The sequence below is a fragment of the Pocillopora verrucosa genome, chromosome 6 (genome assembly GCF_036669915.1).
Source record: "Pocillopora verrucosa isolate sample1 chromosome 6, ASM3666991v2, whole genome shotgun sequence".
Classification (NCBI taxonomy): domain Eukaryota; kingdom Metazoa; phylum Cnidaria; class Anthozoa; order Scleractinia; family Pocilloporidae; genus Pocillopora; species Pocillopora verrucosa.
This window is the reverse complement of record NC_089317.1, coordinates 17,182,479-17,209,299: the sequence shown is the minus strand read 5'-3', so window position 1 is coordinate 17,209,299 and position 26,821 is coordinate 17,182,479. Positions and strand designations below refer to the sequence as shown.

At 36.9% G+C, this 26,821-nt stretch overlaps 4 protein-coding genes and 1 long non-coding RNA gene across 7 annotated transcripts in view; 2 read left to right on the top strand and 3 right to left on the bottom strand.

Moving 5' to 3' along the window:
- LOC131775104 (uncharacterized) overlaps positions 1-1,473 on the bottom strand; it is a 52,053-nt gene extending 50,580 nt beyond the window's left edge. For both annotated transcript variants that reach the window (XM_066169247.1, XM_066169248.1), the window contains exons 1-2: positions 1,357-1,473; positions 225-380 (exon numbers count right to left, since the gene is read on the bottom strand). In XM_066169247.1, the coding sequence (XP_066025344.1) occupies positions 225-328 (104 nt within the window). In that variant the 5' untranslated portion in view covers positions 329-380; positions 1,357-1,473. The remainder of the gene's footprint in view (positions 1-224; positions 381-1,356) is intronic.
- A 62-nt stretch (positions 1,474-1,535) lies between these two features.
- On the top strand, positions 1,536-5,594 carry LOC131775105 (FAD synthase). The gene is made up of 2 exons (XM_059091193.2): positions 1,536-2,360; positions 3,612-5,594. Exons 1-2 carry the CDS (start codon positions 1,541-1,543, stop codon positions 4,334-4,336), a joined length of 1,545 nt encoding a protein of 514 aa, XP_058947176.2. The 5' UTR covers positions 1,536-1,540; the 3' UTR covers positions 4,337-5,594.
- Positions 5,595-6,676: 1,082 nt separating this feature from the next.
- On the bottom strand, positions 6,677-13,011 carry LOC136281918 (E3 ubiquitin-protein ligase TRIM45-like). Its single transcript, XM_066168954.1, has 2 exons — positions 12,778-13,011; positions 6,677-9,155 (listed from the first exon to the last, which is right to left on the bottom strand). The coding sequence occupies exons 1-2, from the start codon at positions 12,967-12,969 to the stop codon at positions 7,332-7,334; spliced, it is 2,016 nt and encodes a 671-aa protein (XP_066025051.1). The 5' UTR covers positions 12,970-13,011; the 3' UTR covers positions 6,677-7,331.
- A 3,462-nt stretch (positions 13,012-16,473) lies between these two features.
- LOC136281813 (uncharacterized) lies at positions 16,474-26,790 on the top strand. 2 transcript variants are annotated; one of them, XR_010718011.1, is made up of 4 exons: positions 16,474-16,592; positions 17,320-17,363; positions 17,588-18,711; positions 25,888-26,790. It is a non-coding gene; the product is annotated as an uncharacterized lncRNA (long non-coding RNA). The 2 variants fall into 2 exon arrangements; XR_010718010.1 differs by lacking the exon at positions 25,888-26,790 and having other exon boundaries at positions 17,588-20,795.
- On the bottom strand, positions 20,814-24,090 carry LOC131775132 (E3 ubiquitin-protein ligase TRIM45-like). The gene is made up of 2 exons (XM_059091220.2): positions 23,798-24,090; positions 20,814-22,969 (listed from the first exon to the last, which is right to left on the bottom strand). Exons 1-2 carry the CDS (start codon positions 23,987-23,989, stop codon positions 21,017-21,019), a joined length of 2,145 nt encoding a protein of 714 aa, XP_058947203.2. The 5' UTR covers positions 23,990-24,090; the 3' UTR covers positions 20,814-21,016.
- Positions 26,791-26,821: the final 31 nt, after the last annotated feature.

Below are 26,821 nucleotides of genomic sequence, written 5' to 3'. Positions count from 1 at the left end.
TCGGGAAATGTAGTTACGTCCCCTTTTTTCCTCTCATAATATTTATTTATTTATATATATATATATATATATATATATACCATTGAGTAGGGAGTAAGTATCAGAATCTACCACAAAACTACTTTCAACACAAAGATTGATTGCAAAATATAATTTAGGTTGTATGGAACTCTTATATCATCATAGAAGCAACAAAATCTTTGGCTAATGCTAAAAAACATTACCTGCTCTTTTCATTGGTGAACATGTGCTTTAGCTCCTCTGCTCGGGGTTTGAGGGATGATGTCACCCTAGTCTCTATCCACCTCAGCCTCTCATCCAACTCCATGTTTCAGTCTTTATTTATTTCTCTTGATTGGAACTTGATTTCATTTCTTTCTCTGAAAAGTACATTTAAACACATTTAACTGAACTGTTCATTCACCAACTCAGGCACAAATGGGAATACATCTATGACTTGTGATCCAAATCAAGAAAGACATTTATTTAGTATATAAAGATAACTCACTGAACATTTTTCTAACCCTTTAACTCCCAGAAGAGATTAACATAAAACTTCTCCCTAAAATATCCATACATTATAATAGCAAACAGGTAATGAGAATATTCAAACTTCTCAGGTAGAAGCTGCTATCTTTATCTAGCACCAAGCTCTCATAACTAATTTACAGGGAAATGTGTAGCAGCTAGAGGGGAGAATTAACAATCAGATCTTGAGAGTGTGCATTTCTACCTGGTACACTCCCAGCATTAATGATCCCTACATTTCCCAAAGATCTACCCATTCTCGCCAACACTCTCATTTTAGGCAATCACTTAGACATAGAGTTCTACACTTAAAACTGACTTGAAAAGATAACTTAATTAAGTCGTGATCAATCACGTAACTCGTCTCTGTTATCAGAAGAAAAAAAGTTCTGCATGTGGTGAACGACTTATAGCCAAGGTTCGAACATCAAAAAAAAAATTACACTTTTGACAATTGCATTTCTTTCATGTGTTACAAATAAAGACGACAAAATCAAACAAGCCAAAATAAGCTAGAGATCAAAACCTGCAAAAATAAAATTTGAAAATATACAGGAAATCGATTACAATTGGCTGTGAAATGAGCAAGGTTTTTTTTTTCAACTTTAAGCTAATCGTATTGAGCTACAGCAGTTCGCATTAAGATCAGTGCACTTTCATCTTCTAACAGTATTATCGCGCATAAGTAAGTTTTCGGTCAAAGCCTACTTGATAAGTGAGAAATTTGGAATTCGCGCCTACTCTCACAGCCTGCAAAAGTCACTTCTGACTACATCTGAAGCCAATCCTCTCCACTTGTATACAAAACAAAAGTAACTTACAGCTTACCTGCATGAATTCATCCACTTCTTTGCCTAAAAATTTAAGAAATGATCACGTCTGACAAAACCTTGAATGCGTTTGTTGTGCTGTCTTGTATATAAAGTCCGCCATCTTTGTTTGACTTCGTTGCCAGAGTTATAGTCACGTGACCTGATATCGATCTAGTATTGATTGCCCGAATCAAGTTAAGATGGCGGACGGAGCGGTTGGAAACGATTACAAGTGTTCAGCTGGGATTATCATTATAGGAGACGAGATCTTAAAAGGTCATACCAAAGATACAAATTCTTACTATCTCTTTAAGAAATTATGGTCCTTAGGAGTTAAAGTGGGAAAAGTTACTGTGATTTCAGACGACGTGGACGAAATTGCCCACGAAGTAAGAAAATTCTCCTCTAGATATTCTGTCGTTATAACTACTGGCGGAATTGGCCCCACTCATGACGATGTTACAATGCAAGGCATCGCTAAAGCCTTTGGAGAAGATTTAGTTCTTAATGATGAATTAGTGGAACTAATTTCGAATTCATATCAGCATGAGATTAACTCGTCGCATTTGAAAATGGCTCGGGTTCCTTCGTCAGTGAAACTGGCTTTTGGAAAAGATCCCTCGGGAAAACCGAGCTGTTTCCCACTCATATCTGTACATAACGTGTATGTTTTTCCTGGAGTGCCGAAGTTCTTGGAAAAGTCGTTTGGCCTTTTGGAAGATATTCTTTTAATTTCCAACCGTGAGAAGCGGTTTCTGCTGCGAAAGATTTACCTCTCAGTAGATGAGACAGAAATTGCTTCCATTCTGGATGAGGTGTGTGAGAAATTTAAAGGCATAGTACACTTAGGGTCATACCCTGATTTCTGTGACCAAAATTTTAAAGTAAAACTGACTGTGGAGTCTGATAGTTCAAAGGATCTCCAAGAGGCCTGGGACTGTCTCTTGGGAAAGTTACCCAAAGACTATGTGGTGAAGACTGAGGAGGACGCACGTGTCTGTGATGCTTCACCTTCAGAATGTAAGTTTTGTTCCACAAAAGTATATGTAGATTACTAAGCAGGAGGTTATCATGACTGCAAGTCCTTTTTTTGTATGTTTTACGGATTGAGATTGAAATCTATCTTACCTCCTAGTTAGAAAATATGATTCACTTCATCTTGTTTGATTGTGGGATGAGCCTCTAATTTTTTTTTTTAAACTGTATTTGCAATGAATGTTGCAGTGATGCAGAGACAGTTTGTCATAAGAGGTTAATCATGAAGTGTGCTAGCCCTGTAAGACTCTTGACTGTGTTTGTGACTATAAGGCTTTGAAAACCTCTGCAGAAGTCATTACTTGAGTCCAGTGAGTAGTCATTTGTTAGAGTGGGCCCAGTTGATCAAAGGGCAGATAAAGTGATCCAACAGATAAATTGCTATCCAACAAATAAGTGTTAACAAAATATAATGCACTATCCATCAGGTAGAGAATTATCCATCGGATAGCATTATCCATTCTTCAAACAACTGGGGGCAGATGTGTTAAGCTGCATCCAAGAGACCTTTTACAGCAGAGATCTCAAATGAATTCTCCTTTCTCGCTGTGATACATTTTTAGTGATGTTAACTGTGAGAATTTGGAGTCAAATCACAAAGCACTCCTTCATTAATGCTGATAAATGAAATTCTTGGAGGAAAAGAGTTTGAGAACTTATCACTGACAGTAACCAACAACAGTCCTTTTGAGGATAAACTTTATCTGGACAAACACAGTGAAGGAGCACTTGATACTGTAATTTCTCCACTGAGAGGTCTCTACCTTCTCATTCCCTAGAGAACTGAAAATAAGTTCTCCTCTCTGTCATTAATAAATATTATATAATTGTAGCTCTGAGAATTTGTTGTTTAATCAAACAATAAACTCTTCTTGATATTTCACTTTTTTTCTTATCACATTTCTGATTGTGACAATATTATTGGGAGAAATTATGGAATGGTCATTCACAATTTTTCCATTAAGGAGTCTCTACCCTTTCTTTTGTTAGATCTAAACATCAATTCTCTTCAATGTCTTTGTACAGCTCTTATCATTGGAGTTCTGAGAATTTGTCGTGTAATCAAACAGTATCATCTTATTGATATTTAACTTTCTTCTCATCACCTCTCTGACAGATGATGTACCAATACTGTAAGGAGAATTTACTCATTAGTCACTCCCAAGAGTAAAAGGGTTAACCTTCTCTCCACTTGGAAAATAACTAATATTTTAATAACCTATTACTATATTTTAGGTCCACCCAGCCCTACCTCTCTGAAAAAAGATGCTAAGCAGGTGGTGAATGTGGAGAAAGTGTACAGCCTCCTTGATCCCGAAGACGAATCAAACACAAGTGCTTGCCTTAAAGGTGCCTGGGCTATTATACAACAGACACTTCAGCTGTATTCTCTTGATGAGCTGTGCATCAGTTTCAATGGTGGCAAGGACTGCACTGTGCTGCTCCACATTTTGCATGCAGTGCTGAATAAATTATCAATACCTGCCCAAGAGCTAAAGGCCCTATACTTTCGCTACGAGTCACCATTTCCACAAGCAGAAGAGTTCATCTCAGAAACTACCAAAAGGTACAATTTGAATCTCGTAACATTAACAGGAGACATTAAAACAGGTCTGAGGACATTGAAAGAAACTCACCCAAAAGTCAAGGCAATGTTTTTGGGCACCAGAAGGCATGACCCATTTTCTGATATACTGCGCACATTTTCTCCAACTGACCCAGACTGGCCACATTACATGAGGGTTAATCCAATTCTTGATTGGCATCATGCAGATGTATGGGCAATGATCCAGGAATGTAATATTCCATACTGCAGTCTATATGATGAAGGGTACACATCACTAGGAAGCACCCACAATACTAAACCTAACCCTGCCTTGAAATGTAGTGATGGTGGTAACAAGTATAAACCAGCCTACATGTTGGAGGATGGGAATCTAGAGAGGGCAGGGAGAACCTGATTGACTTTTTTGTTAAGTAAAGAGTACTGTTGGATTAACTTGTGCAGCAGATTTCTCACTTTTGGAATGAACAGTTGGACAAAGACTGAGCTGTGCTGTAGATTGAGACTAGAAAGGGTTATGTCAATTAAATACAAGTACATGCAGGTACCCTTTTTCTTTGAGGGGGGTTGGGAATGGTTCAGTTTAACACACAATGTGTGTTGCTTGTAACTATTTCTGACCTTAAACTATGCAACTTTGTGTATTCAGAGCAGATAGCTCATCAAGATAATAGTCTGCTATGCACTTTGTATCTTTGGTATGCAAAAGTTTAAAAATACTTTTCTTTTCATGGTTGCTTTGAAAATTGAATAAATAATCAAATGAGTAAGCGTACTCTGTTTTCATTTATTTCACATTACACTCATTTCTAAATTGAAGCAGGAACTTGTTCCTGAAAAATGCCTAGCGACTAAGATATAACACTAACAGACATGGTAGTTGCATAGCTCAATATCGTATACAACATCCTGTACTGATTTGAATTGAACCTCTATCTCTGAATTTTCTTTCATATTTTTTAACATTTCATCTAATATATGTGCAGAAAATCATCAAATAGCATGGTTTAAAAACCTTGCATATTACAAAGTTGGACTTTGCTGTGTACCTCCAGTAGGAACTGTTAAGGTACCTACAAACAATCAGAGCTGGGGAAAAGTTTGAATGCCAACCTGCACATGCCTGAGTCATTCTCCTGTGAGCCTGAGCTTATTAAAAAATTTATAGGGAGGAGATAAAATGGAAATCAATTAAACACTAACAAGTGATAGTATCAAACTGCAAGATATTGGATATACAAAGGTATTGTACCGAAGTTGTGTTTCCCTTGTCTTCTGCAAAATATTTAACATTCAACTTTTGATACAAAATTTATATAAACTACCATTTTCAAATGGTTGCATTGGCTATTGACAGGATTTGCAACATTCTACCTTTGCATTTGAATCCATCTAAGTATGGACTTTAATGATCATTTGAAATACTATCACACTTGACAATTTAGATGTTCACTTGTCACTCTTATCCTACTACACCACTAGGACTGGATCCTTTTACCTCCTTGTTGCGTTAACTTATGTCCTATTTAATTGGCTTACTTTCTTTGTTAGGTTTATTTAGAGCTGAGCTAACAATGTTACAGTCTCCACAATCATTCCTGCAGTACACATGTATGATTTTCATATATCTTCAGCCATTAATTACTACCTTGAACAAACAAAATAAAGTTCAAAACTCCTTCAGCTCCCATTAAATTTACTGGGGAAAAACTGAGGGATTTGAGGGAAATGAAAACATGATGTCTCATTGGTGATCACTCATGCAGAATAAAATTTGACACATTGTTGATTAATGCTAATGATTGAAATAGACATGACTAACACTACTTCCAGTGAAACGATAGGACTGTTTAAATCAAGTAAGTTTTTTACTATTGAGATCTTTTAACTAATTTGAAATTTGGCCCCTATTGCTCAATCTAATGGTGAATTTCCTTGGTTGCTTGATTGCTCAAGTTAGAAATCTACTTGTCCCTCACAACAGAAGGGAGGCTATTTTTTTCCTTGAAACATGATTGAAGATGGTTTTGAGCAAAAATATTTCTACAGCCATTATTCAATTTTACCATGTCTTTAAAGCCCACTGCTCTAGCCTATTTGATATAATTAATGAACTGTTTGATTCCTAAACTCTTTCTGATACTGTCACCTTACTTTGGTATTCCTACATTATGAATAGCAGCACATACTTATGATATTCCATTTTTGTCCTTCAGTTTCTTGTCACAAATTTGTTGTTTGACTTCATGCAAATAATCAATGTACAAAATGAAAGTAAATGGGGTAAGTTTCTAGAGAAACTGTGGTGTTGCATTGGTGGGAGAATACAACAGTAATTTAGTATTATCAACTGAGTTGATAATGTAAAGTGGCCACTGTTTAGAGTTTAAAAGCTGATGTTTCGAGCATCAGCCCTTCATCAGAGTGATTAGAGTTTAAAAAGCTGACATTACCAGCGTTAGCCCTTCATCAGAGCAATTGGAGTTTAAAAAGCTGACATTTTGAGCATTAGCCATTTATCAGAGCAATTGTAACTTAAAAGCTGACGTTTCAAGTGTTAGCCCCTCATCAGAGTGATTGGAGTTTAAAAGCTGACATTTTGAGCATTATCCCTTCATCATAGGGATTGGAGTTTAAAAGCTGACATTTTGAGCATTATCCCTTCATCATAGGGATTGGAGTTTAAAAGCTGACATTTTGAGCATTATCCCTTCATCATAGGGATTGGAGTTTAAAAGCTGACATTTTGAGCATTATCCCTTCATCATAGGGATTGGAGGTTAGAAGCTAACATTTTGAGCAATTGCTACAAAATGAAGTAGTTTTAGTTCTACCTTGTGACGTTAAAAATGATATCATGAATTCTACCAATAAAAAATACATATATCCTCGTAGATGTTTTGGTGTGTGGTATCACAGAATATTTCTACGAGTTGTGCCGTATTTTGACAAGCCCATAGGGTGAGTCAAAATACAAACAATGAGTAAGACTACTTGGCAATACTACACACCAAGACATTAAATAAGTTATCAATTATCCAACTGCTTTTTTTTTCCGCAAATTCTTTCTGCTAATTTCACATTAGGTGGGAAAAGCAAAGTGGGTAGGAAAGCGTAGCTTGCACAGCCAACTGGTCAAACCTTTTTTTTTATAGTACAAAATAACCAACTGTCCAAATAACCATACAAAATCACAGGATATCTGTACTCTATTTGCCCCCTATTTGAATTCTACTTTTGTGCTGTTGGATAATAAATTTAATTACAGCTTTGAAATTCTTTGATATTGAACAATTACTAATGGAATTAAGGCTAAGTTTGATTATTTATTACTCAATAATACGCTGTTAATACCAATAGTCATCTTTATCTTTGCAAAAATTTTCATAATGTTATATATTATTTTTCTCCTCACTGGAGAGAGCATCCCCAACATCACCCTCATTTTCCTGCCAATTTAAGGAAACAGCCTCTCTAACCTGACAGAATTGAAAATAAGGACGCACTCCACCTTTGACACCTTGCCAAGTGTCACTCTCTTGGGTGCGCTGATTGAACATCATGAATGTCTCAGTATCACAGTCCAAATAGCATTCAATTACATCTTTGTCATTGCAGTTAGTTATTGAACTCAGTTTGGGCACTGATAAAGCCTGAGAATACTTAGTTTTGGATTTCCACATCCACTGAGCTTCCACATTCACTGAATTGTCAGTGCCTTCAACAACACCAAAAGCAAATTCTTCAGAAATATCAAATAGCTGGACTTTCCATGAATGTTGAGCATTAGAAAATGTATCAGATCCGACTACTGCCATTTCTCTGTATAAGATTATTCTACTCTTGCTCTGTGAAGTTGGTGCTGTGGTTGGGGCCCTTCTTTTTCTTCTGTGTGGCTTTCTTCCCATTAACTTTACTCTTGTTATTGGCATACTGTATGTACAGGATGCCGTCATAGAACCATATATTAGATGACAATAATCAACTGAGTTAAGATTCCACATTTCATTAAACCACTTGTAGGGACTTCCCTTTATATGACAACCATTGAGTTTCACAGACAGCTGGTACTGCAAATTTTTGGCATTTGGGGTTACACAGAATGTATACTTTCCATTTCCACAGTCTTTAGGTGAATCACTGAATACTACATCACCTGCCTGTGTGCAGATTTCTACTTCACATCTATCACCACCTTCCTGCCGTTTCCTCCCATTGCTCCCTTTTGCAATGACAGTGAATTCAACAGGTTGTCCACACAGTGTATTATACATCACGTCCTCTAATCCATTTCCCATAACAACTGTTGATGTACAAGCACATGTGAGTCTATCAGTGACACTTCCAAAGTTGGTTATCATCTTCTCCAATTGGTCACCAGCAGAAAATGTGAAGACATCATGTGCACATGGCACCAGTTGCCATTTTTTTGAAGTTAGTTCCTGTAATCGGCCAGTCATTTGCTTGTGCATGTTTAAAATCTCAACTTCACTGCCATTTTCTAAAGCCTTCTCTGTGAATTCCAAGCTGCTTTGCAAGGTCCACAAGGCTGCCTCCAGTTCTTCCTGTTGATTATTTAAAGACTCCTGCTTGGCTTGTTTCAGCTCTAATGTGCTATGAACCAACTCTTCACAACGAGAATTCAGCCTAGCCGTTAGGTTCTGAAAACATTCAATAACTTCTTGAACAGTCTTTTCTGAGCCCAATTCAACACTTCTTTTCTTATCTGAAACTCTAACAATTCCCTCCTTAAGTAACCCTGCTTTACTTTTTGTCTCTGAGAGAATTTTCAACACACTTTCCTTATTCTTTGCAAAAGCATCTTTTACAAATGTATACTTATGTTCACGATGCTTCACAATTGTACAGTCTCTACACATAGCTTCATTGCATGTCTCACAAAACAGCTTCAATAACTCTCCATCATGTTCCTTGCAAAAACTGGGTTTTTTCACAGCCACAGATCCCATCCTTTTGGCCTCTTCAAGTGACACCAGACAATGTTCCCTTGTGTTACGTAAACGACGGTGAGCCTGGGTGCAAAACTCACAGAGGAAGCAGCAGCATGTGGTACATCTGTTTACAGGAGGGTCCTCATCATCACAGAGATCACACTCTAAGTTACTACTTCCAGAATCACCATGAAGAGAAATCATGGATAATAAATTGTTGAGGAAGAAATTAACTGGTAGGGAATCAACATTGCCATCAGGAATCTGTGTAGGCCAAAAAAAAACAGAATATATGACATAACAGTCTGTTTCTATGTTTTTTAAACATTTGTATGAAATTTGCTTATTTCAGTTTCTTTTCCATTGGGGATGGGGGGTGTTATGCTAACGTTGGGATGCTCAAGAATTATACTAAGAAACAGAGGGAGATGCTTGTTTGAAATAATCTATTAAATTTCTCCCTTTTTCTATTTTTTCAAATCAGGAAAAAACTAATCCTTTCCAAGCTATTTGATTTAATAATAGCTTGGTTTGCTGTAGAAAACCATTGTCGCAACAATTTCTGCAAAACTCCAAACCCATTCAAAAAAAAAAATTTCAGGCCCATACGGGATTTGAATTTGATTTTTTTCAGGTCCTACTTACAACTACTCGTTTCAGTAGTGTTCTTAGCTGCGAGGATCTCCTAATTTCATCTTTCCACTGCAGTGCAAATATGTGAATTTTCATATATCTAAAATCTTCATTCACTTGGATGTTTATTTGGACCCAATTCATTGACCAGCTCCCAGTTGGCTTGTTAGCTCCATTGGTAGAGCGCTGCACTGGTATCGCAGAGGTCATGGGTTCAAATCCCGTACGGGCCTGAAATTTTTTTCAGGTCCTATTTACAACTACTCGTTTCAGTAGTGTTCTTAGCTGTGAGGATCTCCTAATTTCATCTTTCCACCGCAGTGCAAATATGTGAATTTTCATATATCTAAAATCTTCATTCACTTGGTTCAATAATTCATTGGCAGTACATTACTGCGTAATTCTTAATTTTGTTTGTCTATACATACAAGCATCCTTGCCAGGGGAAGCCATTAAATTTGTTGTGAATATCATAATATATATAATATCATAGAAGCAGGGAGTTAGAAAGGAGTACTGAACTTGTAACACTACACTTGGCATTTTGGTTTCATTTCTAAATGGCATGATCCCAGTATTAGGGGTTCCTTAATCCAAGTAAACACACATTTGAAACAGCAATTATAGCTATTAGATTGCTAGAATCGATGGTCAAACTGAGATAACCAGGGCAGTAATGATGTTCATCAATAATGTTCATCTTGAGAAAATTACCTCTTCTCCCGCAAAAAGTGGTGACCCTAGAGATTGGTTGAAAATGATACATTATGGCACAGCTTGCCAAAACACTAGTTTTCCGATCCTTTTATTAGCCTGAAGTCTGGAGTAATATAATGAAGGGCAGGAGTTGGGAGACAGAGGGGTACAAAAGTATGGGAGGCAAGAGAAGGTGTTTACTCCCACTCACAAAGGCAACAAATTGTTTTCGCCATTTTCTCCTTAATCCAAAATTAAAAACTGTATGCAGTTGTTTACTAAAGTTTGGGGCCACAATGAAATCTTGCCTTGTTGTCTCGTAGATGAATATCAATTTTGGCATCCAAAGAAGACAAGAAATAAGATAGTTAAGGGCACCCAGGCGAGGTCTAAAACCAGAAGGAAAATTATATTAAAATTAAATGATGTTCTCCATATAAAGAAATCAGAGATCCCTTCTGTTTCACATTGCTTACATCTGTTGTTCATATTCAACTTAAAGCACGCAACTGCATCTCGTGATAACCCCTTCATTTCGTGAAGTCTTATAGTCCAAGCAAAGCACAGGCTCCCTCTATTAAGGTAAATTCAAGTCACGCTATAGCGGAAGCTAATCTTAAAAGTACAGCGCAAGGGCTCCCCTTAAAAATCGAGTGATTAACGAGGCTACGTCAACTTTAGTGTCATTTATAATAAAGTTCGGATATAACGCGTGCTGTCATTGGTTGAAAGAGCATGCTCCATGAGGGTTAATAATAAAGTTTGGATATAACGCGCGCTGTCATTGGTTGAAAGAGCGTGCTCTATGAGAGTATAGAGCATAGAGCTGAGCTAAAGCTGTCACGCCATCTGCCAATTGTACTATGTTTGAGCTTTTCCAGGACTTCTTTTTAGCTTTTTTCCGATAATTGAAAGTGAAATTTCGGAAGTGAAGCGAGCCGACAAGTAGCAACAGAAGAATCAAACAAAGGTCAGTAAACATACCTGGCGCCGTAATTTACATTATTAAAACGTGAGCAGATGCGAAAATCCTCAAAGGAAAAACAAAATAGACATTCCGAGTTTTACAGATTGATTCACGCTCAGTTAGATTGCAAGCTTACGTACGGTAATAAAAATCAAATACAGCTAAACACTCGTATAGTATATAAAGTTCAGTGTTCAAAAACAAAACAGAACAAAACAGAAATGATGAAAAATATAACCAAACTGGCAGCAAACTTTAGTGTCATTTATAATAAAGTTCGGATATAACGCGTGCTGTCATTGGTTGAAAGAGCATGCTCCATGAGGGTTAATAATAAAGTTTGGATATAACGCGCGCTGTCATTGGTTGAAAGAGCGTGCTCTATGAGAGTATAGAGCATAGAGCTGAGCTAAAGCTGTCACGCCATCTGCCAATTGTACTATGTTTGAGCTTTTCCAGGACTTCTTTTTAGCTTTTTTCCGATAATTGAAAGTGAAGTTTCGGAACAAGCGAGCCGGCAAGTAGCAACAGAAGAACCAAATAAAGGTTTGTAAACATACCAGGCGCCGTAATTTACATTATTAAAACGTGAGCAGATGCGAAAATCCTCAAAGGAAAAACAAAATAGACATTCCGAGTTTTACAGATTGATTCACGCTCAGTTAGATGCAAGCTTATGTACGGAAATAAAAATCAAACTCAGCTAACACTCATATGGTATTTAAAGTTCAGTGTTCAAAAACAAAACAGAACAAAACAGAAATGATGAAAAATATAACCAAACTGGCATAACTGTTAAAATTCATTCTAATCATGACGGTGTCTGAGCGAATATGATCATGCTGAAGTCCATCGCGGCTCGCTCATCATGGCGATCTCCGGTCATCACAGTAAAGCAAGTCTCAGAAACTATATCGGCCGCCCTTCGAGTGAAAAAATAAGAGCTTGCTCTGATATCCTTCCCGATGCTTTGAGTGGAAAGTCACTGCAGCCGAGTTTTGCCGTATCCCGAGCGATCTTCATGTTTCGGTGAATTCGGCTGTCGTTCATTCAAAAAACACTCGCCTTGAACAGTTTGTTTTATAGCTTGTCATGTGAAAAACTCGCGTGTTTTTATGAGCCATAATTCGGCTGAAGTTTACTGAACATTTCACTTCAAGATTCTGTATTAGAGACTTAAAAACTTCAGGCAAAAGTGTTAAATTCGACTTGCCGAACTATTTTAGTTTGGGAACTATCGTAGAATGTGAACTTTGATGGTATTTGAACTTTGATGGTTTGACACTTTTGACAGCTTTAGTCTCAAGAAGTCAGGAGAAACACTCGACTACGTCTCGTGTTTCTCCCTACACTTCTTTCGTGCTCTAGCCGCTTCCTGCGTGCTTTATAACAGAACATAGCACAGTCAAGGCTTCTCTATTTGTTAATTCACAGCCACTTCTCACGATAATCTTGGCCCAGTCGCACAATGTAGCGTATTAGATCCCTGATTCTACCCGTACTGACGAGTTCTACGATCGAGTATTAGGGTACTAAGTTGTAAGACTGAATCACAACACATGTTAACATTTATTCAATAAACATACTAACCTCTACACTGATCCGACAAGAAGGACATTTCAGCTTCCAAGCGTTTCCTTCTCTATCGATCAACCCCTCCAGACATATTGTGCAGAAGGAATGAAGACATGGAAGAACTTTGGGATCTTTGAACTGCTCCAAACACACAGCGCATTCCAACTCCTTCTCTAGATTTTCCGCCAACGTTGAGGCTTTAGCCATCTTTGGCAGATCTCCTTCCTCACTGGAAAAAAAATGAAAAAATCGCACGAGACAGTTCGACGACCGAATGGAAAATTTAAGAGCTCAGTTTCTTGGAAAGCGACGCCCTGGAAAATCACGTGATAATGTTAGTCCAACCCCTTATTACCGTAGGTACACAATGCGTACAAGTATGTTTAATTAGTTGCAGTTCAGTAGGCTTGGAAGTCGCGGGTTTCAAAGCAAGTGGAAAAAATTGAATTAATTAAAGATTTTCTGGTTACCTACGATCTTAGATGGCCAATTTCTCAAGGAGATTAACTCAATTAATGATTAATATTCCAGCCAGCCATATTGCCAGATGGTGACGGGTAAGACAGTTGAGCTTCCTAAGCCAAAAAAACATAAACCGAAAAAAAGAAAGCCAGCTGATGAACAGAGGAGTCGGTTACCCAATAGAAAGAGAAAGGCTTGTAGCCAAAAAATGGAGTACAGAACATGTATTGAAATATAAGCTGAGGAAATTTTGATGTTTTGTAAATAAGGTAAGTTAATTGCTCTGGGTGATTAAAAAGTATATCCATTATAATGGCCTGTGTGCTGTTTTAACATGTCTTGAAACTGTGAGGAGAATTTATAAAACTTTTCAGATTTCAGAAGGCTCATTAAGCATTACAAAATAACTAAAGCAACTAAAAAAGATGAAAAGGAGACATAGATATCTTTATAAGGATTTAACAGACTTTAACAGCAGTAGGCCATTTTACAGGTGTGTACTTATTTGCCAAGCCTTTGATGTGGAGTGGAGCTGAAGGTGACCTTGTCGTGATAGAGACCAGTATCTAGTAAGCACAATAACAAAGTAATTTACATTTGAAAAGCAGCAATGTTTGTATCATGACAAGGCCACTCTTAGCTTCAATTCCATTTAAAGGCTTGGCAACCAAGCATGCAACTGTGAAATAGACTATTGGAAAAAACACAAAGGGACATATGATACTTTAAAAATCATTAATTCAAAATGAATAACATCTAAGTTAATTTTCAATGTCTTATTTATTTTCATTAAGACTATTCATTCTGTAATGAGCTTGACAATTATAAATGAAAATATTTGAGAAAAAAATAACTCTGGAATTAAGCAAATAGGTGGGAATTATTTAGTTAAGGCCCATAGTTAAATACCAGTATATTAAATCAGATCTCATGCACAGCTTGTAACCATCAGGAGACAGAGGATTAGGCTGGTATTAGTCACCTAGCACCCACATCCAATGCAGAAAGGAAGAGCTGGCCTGAGGTATCAAGGGAATAATACCAGTAATTATTTAGTCATACCTGCAAAAAAATTCTGTAAGGCCTGTTTTCAGTATATTTTTTCTGACATTTTTTATTCACCATCAACTATAATTGTAACCACCCAATAAAACATCATGCCCTAAAGTAAGATGGACTGTTGGAATTTAACATCAATGTCAAACAATTATTCCAGTGAGTCACTCATCAATAATTATCAGATGAGATCTTAACCCTTTAACCCCTGGAAGTGACTGGCATCTAATTTCTCCACACCATATTAAACCTGAATCAAACATGAAGGTCAGGAGAATAAAGGAGCTGATCACCAACTAAAGAAGCTCTTGATTTTTAGACAAATTCTCCATGTTAGCATCTTAGGAAACATTTAGAGAGCAGTATGCAGAATATGTATAATTACTTCAGTGAGTAATTGTCAAATAGGAAATATTTCAATAAAATAAATTGATACTAAAATGGAAAAGTTGAGAGACAGCTACGCCTAAAAAAACTAAGTATAAAGCAATTGTTAAGCAAAATTTAAGATCAGTGTCATAAAAACCAAAATTTAAGCAACAAAAGAAAATCGAAACTTAACAGCGAAAAAAATTGTCACTTCAAAAAGCCTAAAAGAGCCATAAGGAAGTATAAGGAGAATGCCACAGGCTTTGAAAAGACAGGCTTACCATTGATGCATATTTTTGGTATGCATATCACCCAATAATTGAGCTTACAGTATTGCAAAATGAATGCAATCCAAGATTACTTTTGACACAATTTAAAATTGCACTCGATCTTCTTAAAATGTGTTTTTGGTTTAAACTAGGTATAATTTTATCTCCTCGAATAAATTCTGAGCCCTCTAAACTAGTAGAGAAACCTGGTCTCCATGGCTCATCATGTGAATCATGGAAAAGTATCTCTGTTGATGCCACACCAAATGTCTGACTCTCTGGTGCATTGATTGTCCAGGTACATTTCTACAATGTCATTGCTTTCAAAATCTGTAATAGAACTCCTCTCAACATGTATGTAAATTTCCACCTCACTGCCATGTTTGATAGTCTTCTCTGTGAACCCTACACTTCTTTGCACAATATCCAGGGCCAATTCCAATTCTTCTTGCTGAATTTTCAACGTGTTCAGTTTTTCCTTCTTGAGCTCTTGTACCCCACTTATTAATTCCTTCCTTGCAAGCATTAAGACTAATAGTCAAGTCCTGAAATCGCTGTCCAATCTCTTCCACAGTTCTTTTTTGCTTGAGACTCAATGCTTCTCTTCATCACTGAAATACCATCCAGGGCACTCTTGTGGGTAGATACTTGAATTTTTATCTTTGAACAAATTTAACTACATTCAAACACATTTGATTGAACTGTTCATTCACCAAGTCAGGCACAAATGGGAATACATCTATGACTGGCGATTCAAATCAAGAAAAACATTTACTTAGTATATAAATATAACTTGCTGAACACTTTGTTAGTGACAACAAATGCACAAAGTGTGCATTTTTACTTTGGACACTTCCAGGATTAATGATCGCTACATAAACTTAAATATCTGCCTATTCTTGTTTTAGTAAATTATTTAGATTAAGAGCTCTACGTTTAAAACTGACTTGAAAAGATAAATTTCTTGAGTCAATCACATAACTCATCTCTGTTGTCAGAAGGAAAAGTTCGTTACGTGGTTGACAACTTACAGCACAGCTTCGAATATCAAAAAGTAATTAATTTTTGACAATTTTATCTCCTTCACATTTTTTAAATAAAGGCAAAAAATCAAACAAACTTAAATAACCTCGAGATCAAATCCTGCAAAAATTAAATTAACAAAATGCACATAACATCGATTACAATTGGCTGTGAAATGAACTTTAACCTGATCGCATCGGGCTACTGCGGTTTGCATATAGATCAGTGAGTCCTCATCCTCTAACAGCATCATCGCGCATAAGTAAGTTGTCAGTCAAAGCCCAGTTGTCAAGTAAGAAATTTGGAATTTGCGCCTACTTTCACAGCCTGCAAAGTCAGTTCTGCCTACATCTGGAATCAATCCTCTCCACTTGTATACAAAACAAAAGAAGCATACAGCCTACCTGTATGACTTCTTTCACTCCTTCGCCATAAATTTTACGGAATGATTACGTCTGACAAAACCCTACAAGCGTTTGTTTTGCTGTTTGGTATAAAAAGTCCGCCGTCTTCGTTTGACTTCGTTGCCAGAGTTATAGTCACGTGACATGACATTGATCCAGTATTGAATTGATCGCCGGAATCAAGTTAAGATGGCGGACGGAGCGGTTGGGAACAATTCAAAGTAGACAGCTGGGATTATCATCTTAGGTGACGAAATCTTAAAAGGTCTTATCAAAGATACAAATTTTACTATCTCTATGAGAAATTATTGTCCTTAGGAGTCAAGAGTTAAAGTGGGAAAAGTTTCTGTGATTTCAGACGACGATTTCCCACGAAGTAAAACAATTCTCCTCTAGATATCCTGTCGTTATAACTGCAAGCGAAATTGGTCCAATTAATGAAGATATTACAATGCACGGTATCGCTTAAGCCTTTGACGAAGATCTAGTTCTTAATGATGAATTAGTGAAATTAATTTCGAATTCTTATCAGCATGAAATTAACTCGTCGCATTTGAAAATGGCTCGTGTTCCTTCGTCAGTGAAACTGGCTTTTGGAAAAGACCCCTCGGGAAAACCAAGCTGTTTTCCACTCATATCTGTACATAACATTAATAAATCTGGGTTGCCACAGTCACGGAAAAATCAGAAAAAAAAACATTTCTTCAAGGTCAGAGACGATTGTGTCAATGAATTGCATATATATATATATCATTTCATGGAAATTCAGAACTCTACTTGGAAGTCAATTAAAAGTTGGGTCACTTTACTCTTTGTTGAGCCATCAGGTTTCTGAAAATATTTCATTATATCAACACTGTTTCAAAGATAGGATCGTCACATACCTTAGCTTCCATTACTTGCCATAGAAAAAAAAATGGCAGAACCAAACATTGCTCAAAGTTCAACATTTATTTTACTTTCACTGTATGCAGGCCCAGGACAGAAGCTCAAAAAAAAACAAAGAAAAGTACAAAAGGTAAGCTAAGTGGAATAAACAAAGCTTAAGTAAAGTTTAGGTCAGTGTGATCATTATGAACACCATGCATAAACATCATCCTGGCTAATTAGAAACCCATCTATCTGGCCCTAGAGTTACTAAGATTGAACCCACACGTCATTGATTGCTCTGTTAGTTGAATCAAATCTTCATTGAACTTAACTATAATCTGCATTCAAAAATTTGAATGACATAAATTCCAGGTCTCAAGCAAGGGAAACTGTCAGTTAACAAGCAACAACAGTTGCAGATAGTTGCTGCATGCACAGTGTGAACAAGTGAAGGCACTTGTAGTTGATGAGGAAGAAGACCTCCCTCCCATGCCAGAACCTAGTGTAGCAGTTATTGACACTGAATCCAGCATGGAAAGTGACAGTATCCATGGAGGCTGTCATAACAACTCTGCAGAAAGGAAAGGCAAAGACTAAGGGATGAAGTAAATTCACACCTATTCCTAGGAAAATCCTAGGAATTCCTAGGAATTCCAAAAGCAATTTCGCAAGGGAATTCTCCCCTAAATATCCTATTGATATAACTACTGGTGGAATTAGCTCAACTAATGACAATATTACAATGCAGAGTATCGCTTAAGCCTTTGACGAAGATCTAGTTCTTAATGATGAATTAGTGAACTAATTTCGAATTCTTATCAGCATGAAAGTAACTTGTCCCATTTGAAAATGGCTCGTGTTCCTTCGTCAGTGAAACTGGCTTTTGGAAAAAGATCCCTCTGGAAAATCGAGCTATTTTTCACTCATATCTGTTCATAATGTGACTGTATGTTTTTCTTGGAGTGCCGCGGTTCTTGGAAAAGTCGTTTGGCCTTACGCCTTGGCCTTTGATCATTTAACAGTATGAAGATTATGCACAATGCTGTTAGGGTGGGAGGGTGTAAACATGATGTCTCTTTTTAAGCTTTCTCTGGAATCAGGCTATGTGACAACGTATTCAGCACTAAGGGCAGTTTGTCAGTACACAGTGTAACAAATTGCAATGCAGGATCCTTTTTTCGCAACTGAACACTTGGACGTTCTTACAAAGAAGAAAGTCAAACTTTATTACAGAAGTCTTGTTGAAATTTTTCATCTGATCAAAATTTAGGCCCATAAACTTAGTTAACCCTTAAACTCCCAAGATCTCATTAGTAATTCTCCTTACTGTCTGCTATACAGTTCTTGTGATGTTAGTTTAGAGAATTTTGTATTGGATCTACTTATAATCCCCTTACTGATATTTTTCTTTTTTCTCATCAGTTGTCTGCTTGATGTTGTATTGATATTGTAAGGAGAAATTCTGTCTTGGTCACTCATGGGAGTTAAAGGGTTAAGTAAGTGTTTAAAATGTCTTTTCTAACAAGGAATTTCAGGCCTTGGGCCATTCAAAACAACAATGTCTATGATTCATATAACTAGTTATTTGGTGTTTTTCCTCTACACTCTACAAAAAAAACTCAGAAAATCTATCACTACATCATACCTGCCCAAATAGGTGCATTGCACCTCAGGTTGTCACACAGTTTTGCTGCAGTTTGATTTTAGTATGAATATTCTAATGAAAACACATAAACGGTCATAACATTTGATACAACTATATAATTATCTTAAGAGATTACCATGAGACAAAGCTAGACATGAGACCTCCAGGAATGACTTAGGGGCCGTTGAAAATGGTGGCAATCCCATTCAGTTAAGCCTTAAGAGCATCCATGCACAAAGGGGATTGCTCTTTAATTCTATATAAATGACATAATACTGGTATTTACATAAGTCCACAAAATGAGTAACACAAGCTCCAAGCTGCAACTAGAAAAAAAGTTGGGTAAATTTGCAAGTAAGTAAGTAAGTTGCCAATTTGGCAATCTAATTTTTGGCAACTTGTGCTAAGCAATTGTGTCGCAAGTTGTAATGTTTTCACTACTGTTATTCAAATATGAAGTCAAATTTAGATAGAAATCTTCTTAAAATATTACTCAAGCTAAGTCTTCATATTCTATTAAAATTTTCTCTTTTGGTATCCAAGAAAACCAAATTTAGCCACAAACATGCACTTTGCTATTATTGGCTCTGTGCATCATATAATATTCAAAGTGTCCTCTTTAATTTCTTTTCTGGTAACAAAAATTCAGTGACCAATTTGTCGTTTTTAGTTTCTATTCAAAAGTGACTTTGAAAACATTTCAGCTAAGATTACTAATTATACAAGACACCCTAAAAACTAAAATCCATCCAAATTTGATATGGTAATAAACTGATGGATTGCAATTGCACCAAAAAACAAGGCAATAAAAAATAATCCTATTTTATTTTACAGAGGAGTACAATAGCATAATCAATTTCTGTTGTGTTGTTGTAACAAGAATTGGATGTGTCATTGATCAAAATTTCAACAACAAAAAATCGGGGGGAAAAACAATTTTCAAAATATTGATTATTTTACTAACTTCACACTTTAACTTGTCTTGTTTTCTTCAAAAACCAAGCTTTTCTTATTGTTTTTCCAATTGTGTACATTTCAAACACAGGATGCTCTATACCCTTGACACTTTGCTAAGTGTCAGACTCTGGTGTGCTATGCACTAAGCAGTTTTATTAGTAGCCCAGTGTCCCAGTTCATGTAGAATTTGATCATATCATTGCTGCTACAGTTTGCAATAATAATTTTGTTCTTCTCTGAGAACTATGCCCACTGGGCTTTACTAAGTAACTTTGCTTCTAGAAATTAATATTCAATTGTTATTGTTAGTGGCTCAATATTTAAAGATCTCTCTTTACTCCATCAAGCTTGAGAAGACTCTCAAATAATCAGTCCTTATTTCAAACATACCAACAAATACTTAACTTAGTTTTTGCATTTCAGTTAGTTGTTGCAAAAATGCACTTTAAGGCTCTTAAACTCAGTCTGGTTTTTCTCATGTTACCTTATCACAGAAACAGATTTCCGTTATGCCTGAAATAATAATGTTGTGAAATAGATATTTGCGTACAGCACTATAACTTAGATTTAGACTAAAATCAAAGTGTAAAATCAATTTTATGTCTTCTAGCATAAGCACAGTGACTCACTGCTTTTGGAAACAAGTGGGAAAAAAAAAGTATCTTATCATGTAAAAGCAGTATTATCTGATATTCCTAACACTCTAACTCCTAAGATCTGATGGTAAATTCTCCCCTCTAGCAGCCACACATTTCCTTGCAAATTAGTTATGAGAAGTTGGTGCTAGATGAAGATAACAGCTTTTACCTGATAAGCTTGAATATTCTCATTACCTGTTTGCTGAATAATTTATGGGTATTATAGGGAGAAGTTTCATGTTAATCACTTTTGGGAGTTAAAGGGTTAAGGTATCGACAATAACGGCAATAATGATGATAATTAATAATGACAGTAATGAAAATAATGAAATGTTCCTTAATGAGATGGCAACATTTTCAAACCATTTGGAAAAGCAAGACTAAACTTTTACCTCAATATTTCATTTTGGCAAAATTTGCCCCTATTTAACATTGATTTCCTTCCACTTTCAAATTTCATTTATCCTGTATGGACAAATTACAATAACTGTATTAGATTTTTGCCAGTCTAGTTAGATTAACATGATTTTAATTAGATTCCAATTAATTGGTTTCCTTTCTTTATAAAATTAAAGAAACCTCTTGACCATCTTTAGACATCTCAAACACAGGACGCACTTTACCTTTGATACCTTGCCATGAGTCACTCTCTTTGGTGCGCTGGTTGTAGATTGTTAACTTTCTGTTATCACAGTCCAGATAAAATTCAATGATGTCACCACTTTTACATTTTTTTATTGTACTTTTCTTAGTGTATGATGGGTGGTACTTTTCTCCTGCCTCCCACATCCACTGGACCTTAAAAGGGTACCTCATTTCCTTGCTGACACCAACACCAAAGGAAAATCCATCAGAAACTTCACCAGATATTTTGGCTTTCCATGAATGCTTTCCAACTTGAAATGAAGAAGTACCAAAGACTGTGAGTCTTTCAGTCAAGTCTTCATCTGGGTCTGTGTCTTCACCAGTGTCTTCATCTGTACCTTCATCTGTACCTTCATCTGTACCTTCATCTGTACCTTCATCTGTACCTTCATCTGTACCTTCATCTGTACCTTCATCTGTACCATCATCTGCATATTTATCTGAGAAGACAGTTTGTGGATTTTTTAAAAAGTTTTGAATTGCTTCTGCAACAGTTTCTTCATCTAGATATTCATCTGATTCTTCATCTGTGTCTTCATAATCGTCTTGATCATTTTCCTCAAATGCCACATAAGTTGCCACCATTGAATTTTTGTCCAACTGAATGAAGGGAGCTTCATGATTTTCTGTGAAGAGTAGCCATCTTTCAGTGGGCCAGATGCAAGGACTACCTTTAACATGACAACCATTCAATTTCACTGACAACTGGTACTGCATATCCTTTTGGTTTGGAGTAAAGTTGAAGCTGTAAGTTCCATTGCTAACATCTTTAGCTGGAAACTGAGCCACATCAATAAATCTAGTTTTGCCTTTTGGTACACAAATTTTTATTTCACATTTGTCACCACCTTTTTTTCGTTTCTCTCCATTCTTCTCTTTCGCAGTAACTGTGAATTCAACTGGTTGCTTGTTGATCGTATTATACACCACACCCTCTAAACCGTGGCCCATAGTGACTGTTGTTGTACCAGCATCTGTACAGATATTAGTGATGGTTCCATAGCTGGTTAACACTTGGTGAAGTCGATCGTCAGCATGAAATCTAAAGCCATCATGTGCACATGGCTCTAGTTGCCATATTTCAGAATTTAGTTCCTGTAATCGGTTGGACATTTTCTTGCGCATGTTCAAAATTTCCACTTCACTACCATTTTCCAGAGCTTTCTCTGTGAATTCCACACTGCTTTGTACACTGGACAAGGCTGATTCCAGTTCCTCTTGCTGAACTTCTAGTGACTTCTGTTTGGCCTTTTTCAGTTCTTGCACACCGTGAATTAATTCCTCACAGCGAGCATTCAGACAGGCTATTTGTTTCTGAAAAGTATTGGTCACTTCTTGAACTGTCTGTTCTGCATACAGTTCAACACTTCTCCTCATCTCTGAAACTCTATCAATTGCCTCCTTTAGTAACCCTGCTTTTCCTTTTGTCTGTAAGAGAATTTTTAACACACTTTCCTTTTTCTCTACAAAAGCATCTTTGACAAAAGTATACTTGTGTTCACGATGCTTCACAATAGTACAGTCTCTACAGATAGCTTCATCACATGTTTCACAAAACAGCTTCAACAACTCTCCTTCATGTTCCTTGCAGACACTGGGTTTTGTTAAAGCTACAGCTCCCATATCTATGGCTTCCTCAAGTGACACCAGACAGTGTGTCCTTGAGTTACGTCCTCGCTGATGTGCTTGGGTGCAAAACTCACAAAGAAAGTGGCTGCATGTGTTACATCTGTTGACAGGAGGGTCTCCACTATCACAAATATCACATTCCAGCTTACAACTTCCTGAATCTTCATGAAGTGAGACCAGGGACATTAAATTGTTGAGGAAGAAATTAACTGGCAGGAAATCAACTTTTCCCTCGGGAAGCTGGGTGAAATAAAACAGAAGCAAGAATGTGATGTCAAAATCTGCTGTTGAAATGTTTTTCTCAACTAATAAGTGTATATGTACAGAGACAGGGGTAAGGCTTGTACGAATTCTAAATCAAACTCCTTGTCTTTCTTATTACATCTTCTGGTCTCTACGCTGGTTCACAGAGCCAGTTCACAGGTCTTCATGCATTTCTCTAACATTCAGTTTGTTTTACAGTTCTTACCTCATTTACCAATGAAATCATTTGAACCATTAGACCAACGGTTGCGATTGAATAAAGTAGTTGTGCTCTATCAAAGTACACGCCAAGGGTACGCATATGACGCTGTAACTAGAAGCGACTGCATTGGTAACTTAATCTGATTAATTTTCTATCAGATAATTAAGGGATAGCGAAATGAAAATCTTGCTCAAATCTCTCGAAAATTGCATATTAGCAATAAGAGTTTGGGGGAAAATAGTTTCTAAGTCTCCCTTTTATTCAAAAGCGTCGTTGAAACCCCTTTATTTTTCGTAAAATCGAGATACATTTCAGTAACGCGATGGCGGCCGAAAAGCGAATTCGAGCATCCTCTGAAAAATCACATTTTCTGTACAAAATTTGCGAAAACGCAGCTACATCATGCCTTAACTTAATTGTTGTTTCACAAATCCTTTAATCTTCAAAGAATACTTGTGTAGCGTAAATTCAAACCTACCCTTTCATTACTCCAATGTGCACATGTACGTACAGTTCTACAAAGACCCTGTAGCGGTGTGGCGAACACTCAACGGTTTCACATCACGATAGTAAGGAATGATACATCACATTCATAAACTAACCTCTACACTAATTCGACAAGAAGGACAAATCAACTTCCAAGCGTTTCTTTTTCTATCGACCAGCCCTTCCAGACATATTTTGCAGAAGGAATGAAGACACGGAAGAACTTTGGGATCTTTGAACTGCTCCAAGCACACAGCGCATTCCAACTCCTTCTCTAAATTTTTGGCCAAAGTTGGAGCTTTAGCCATCTTTGGTAAATCACCTTCCTCACAAGAAAAAAAGGTGAAATAATCGCACAAAACAGCTCGACGCCCGAATGGAAAATATGAGCTTGTTGGGGTTTCTAGGAAATCGACATTCTGGAAAGTCACGTGATAGTTATGATGTCGATATCATGTTCTGCCCTTCTTTAACGTAGGTACGCAATGCGTACAAGTATATTCAACTAGTTGCATTTCGGAAGGGTTAGAAACTGTGGTTTTTTAATCACGTTAAAAAAAGACTTGATTAAATTGCTTTTTCAGCCGGAATTATAAGGGGCTAAAGATTTTCTGGCTACCTATGATCAACACTGGCTAAAACCTTTTTGGAACACCAAAAAAGAATCTTGCATGAACTGATTAGTACAAAATAAGCCAATCAGCTACCTTTTAGCTTGTTGAGTTGGCTTATCATACCCAAGAAGTTAAAACTGTCCAATCATCAAACCGTATCGTGACAGCTAATCAAACACAAACTCGTGAAGTATACAGGTTAACTTGATGGGTTTGAAATATACTGAGGCAGTCTGACTTTCCATTATAGAAGATTGCAGAAGGTCAATTAGTACTAAGGGCCTTTAGCAGTGAGCAACGCGGAGAAGGACGTCGATAAAAATTGAATTTGTTTTTAAAACTATGATTTTGCAAATGGCTGGATGCGTTCACAGTTTCTGAAGACGCCACAATTAAACTTCAGCTTAACCTATGTGAGCCTCATTGAGTTTCATATGGAAACTTCGATAATTCTCCGCTGAGGTTTCCGTTCACAGACCACGCAAATGTTTTTGATTTCACGCTGTCGTTTTTCAGAAGACGGCTGGGAAATGTATAAAGTTTTAAAATACACGTTCTGAGCTGTTATCCTGCCCATTAGAGCTTCTGTTTCGCACTTCCTCATTCATCATCACTGTCGCGTTTTGCGTTAAGGTCCCTCGAATAGTTACATTGGAAAACAAACTTAGCCGTGGTTACTTTGCTATCAAAGCAAAAAAATACTTATTTTCAAAAGAAATTGGTGTTTTGGCGCATTCTCCCGGGGCGCGAAATTAAATTCGGTCACAATCACCTAAAACAATGTATGTATTTGCGCGCTCAAAGTTACAATTACTAAATTTAAAGTAGTTGCTTCTAAAATCCCTTCATGGAAAACTTCAGAGCTACGAGATAGATTCATAAACCAAAATTGACAGACCATGTTAACATTTTTTCCTACCACAGTAGATGAATTTGTCATCGGACATAGCGAACTCGACACTACGTTCGAGTTGGCTACATGTTCGCTACTAACATGCCGAATTCGCTGTCTCTGTTAATTTACAGTTTTAATTTCTCTTTTAACCATAAACCACAAGCAATAACTGTAATTTATACTCCCAACTGCGTGATTGCCGTTTTCAGGAGTCAGTTAAACTGATCATATGCAAATTGCCGTCTAGTTTGCTTTTAACTGCCTCGTTAATTTTTGTGATTGTTGCGAGGTTGGATTTCACAGGTAAACCTGATTGTAGGGTGGAACGTATTGGCGAAGTCAACAAAATTGTAAGCTTCTTTCATAGAAATGTCCCTCAAGAAATCTATTCTAGACCAAAGGTTAGAGGGGCTAGCCATTAACAGTCGTTTTTCTAGGTCTGCCATAAAATGGCAGAGAAAGCAACTGATAAGTATCAATCTGTATCATTTAGAACAAGAAAAACCTAAAATTGCGATAAGTTGACGTGATGTTTATTCAATATTTTCCAGTTTTCAGTTGCCTCGATTCAATTCGACGCTTGAACATATGGTTTCAATTTAAAAATAAAAAACTTAGTACACAAGTGTTACATGCTAATCTAATACGCTTAACACGAAATTCTAACTAATCTCTGTTTTGCTCTTTTCTGTTGTAGGTCCAGGAACTCGGTCTCTAACAAGCATACAAAAACGACCGCGGCACGCATCGCCTTATCAGGAAACTTTTAGCCCTACCTTTTCTACGAGCTGAAGAAATTCCAACCACCTTCCACCGAGTAGAAACTTAAGCAGTAACAGAACCCTTACAAGCCTTCACCCAGTATATTAACAACACCTGGATTAGAAGCACCATGTGGCTCCCGTCCTCCTGGAGCGTATTCCAACAGTACGTGAAAAAAAAAATTACACAGAAGGGTGGCAACATGGCCTAAATCGTCGAGTACAAGGAAAATCACAGATCCCGTAGTACCTACTCATCGAGTTACTCTTAAAGGAAGCGAAACTGGCATCCCTTCAGATCCGCCTTGTATCGTAGAGAAAGTGGAAGAGGATCCAGCGTTGACAGTACCTTAACATACAAGCCCATCTGTTCGATGCGTGGGAGAAGTTTGAGACAGGAGACATTTCAGCAAACCGTCTTCTCAAGAAACCATCACACATCATCGCTTCGCGATTTTGAACTGGATAAAGGGAAACTGTTAGCTATTACAAATCACATATATCCTACATGAAAAAAATTAGGTTATTTAAGGATTGTTGTTATCAAATGTACATGTACATAACCTAGATTCATTCAGCTTACTTCAAGGCCATTTTCGGGTTTTGCTACGATCGAGGTTTTAATGCGTCTTTAAGTTAAGTAGGATTTAGGATTTTATATGATAATAATTGTAATCAAATTAAAATTGTAGATGATAATTGTAATCAATGTTACAATTAGTTAATAAGCTTTTCAAACGCTGTGCGTAGTAGCCTTGATTTGGTACCTCTAGATTCAATTCGTTTACATTACTCTTAGTAGAAATCTTTTAGCGTGCATATAGACTGAAATTTATATAGTTTAATGATAAAGAAAGTACTGTAAAATGA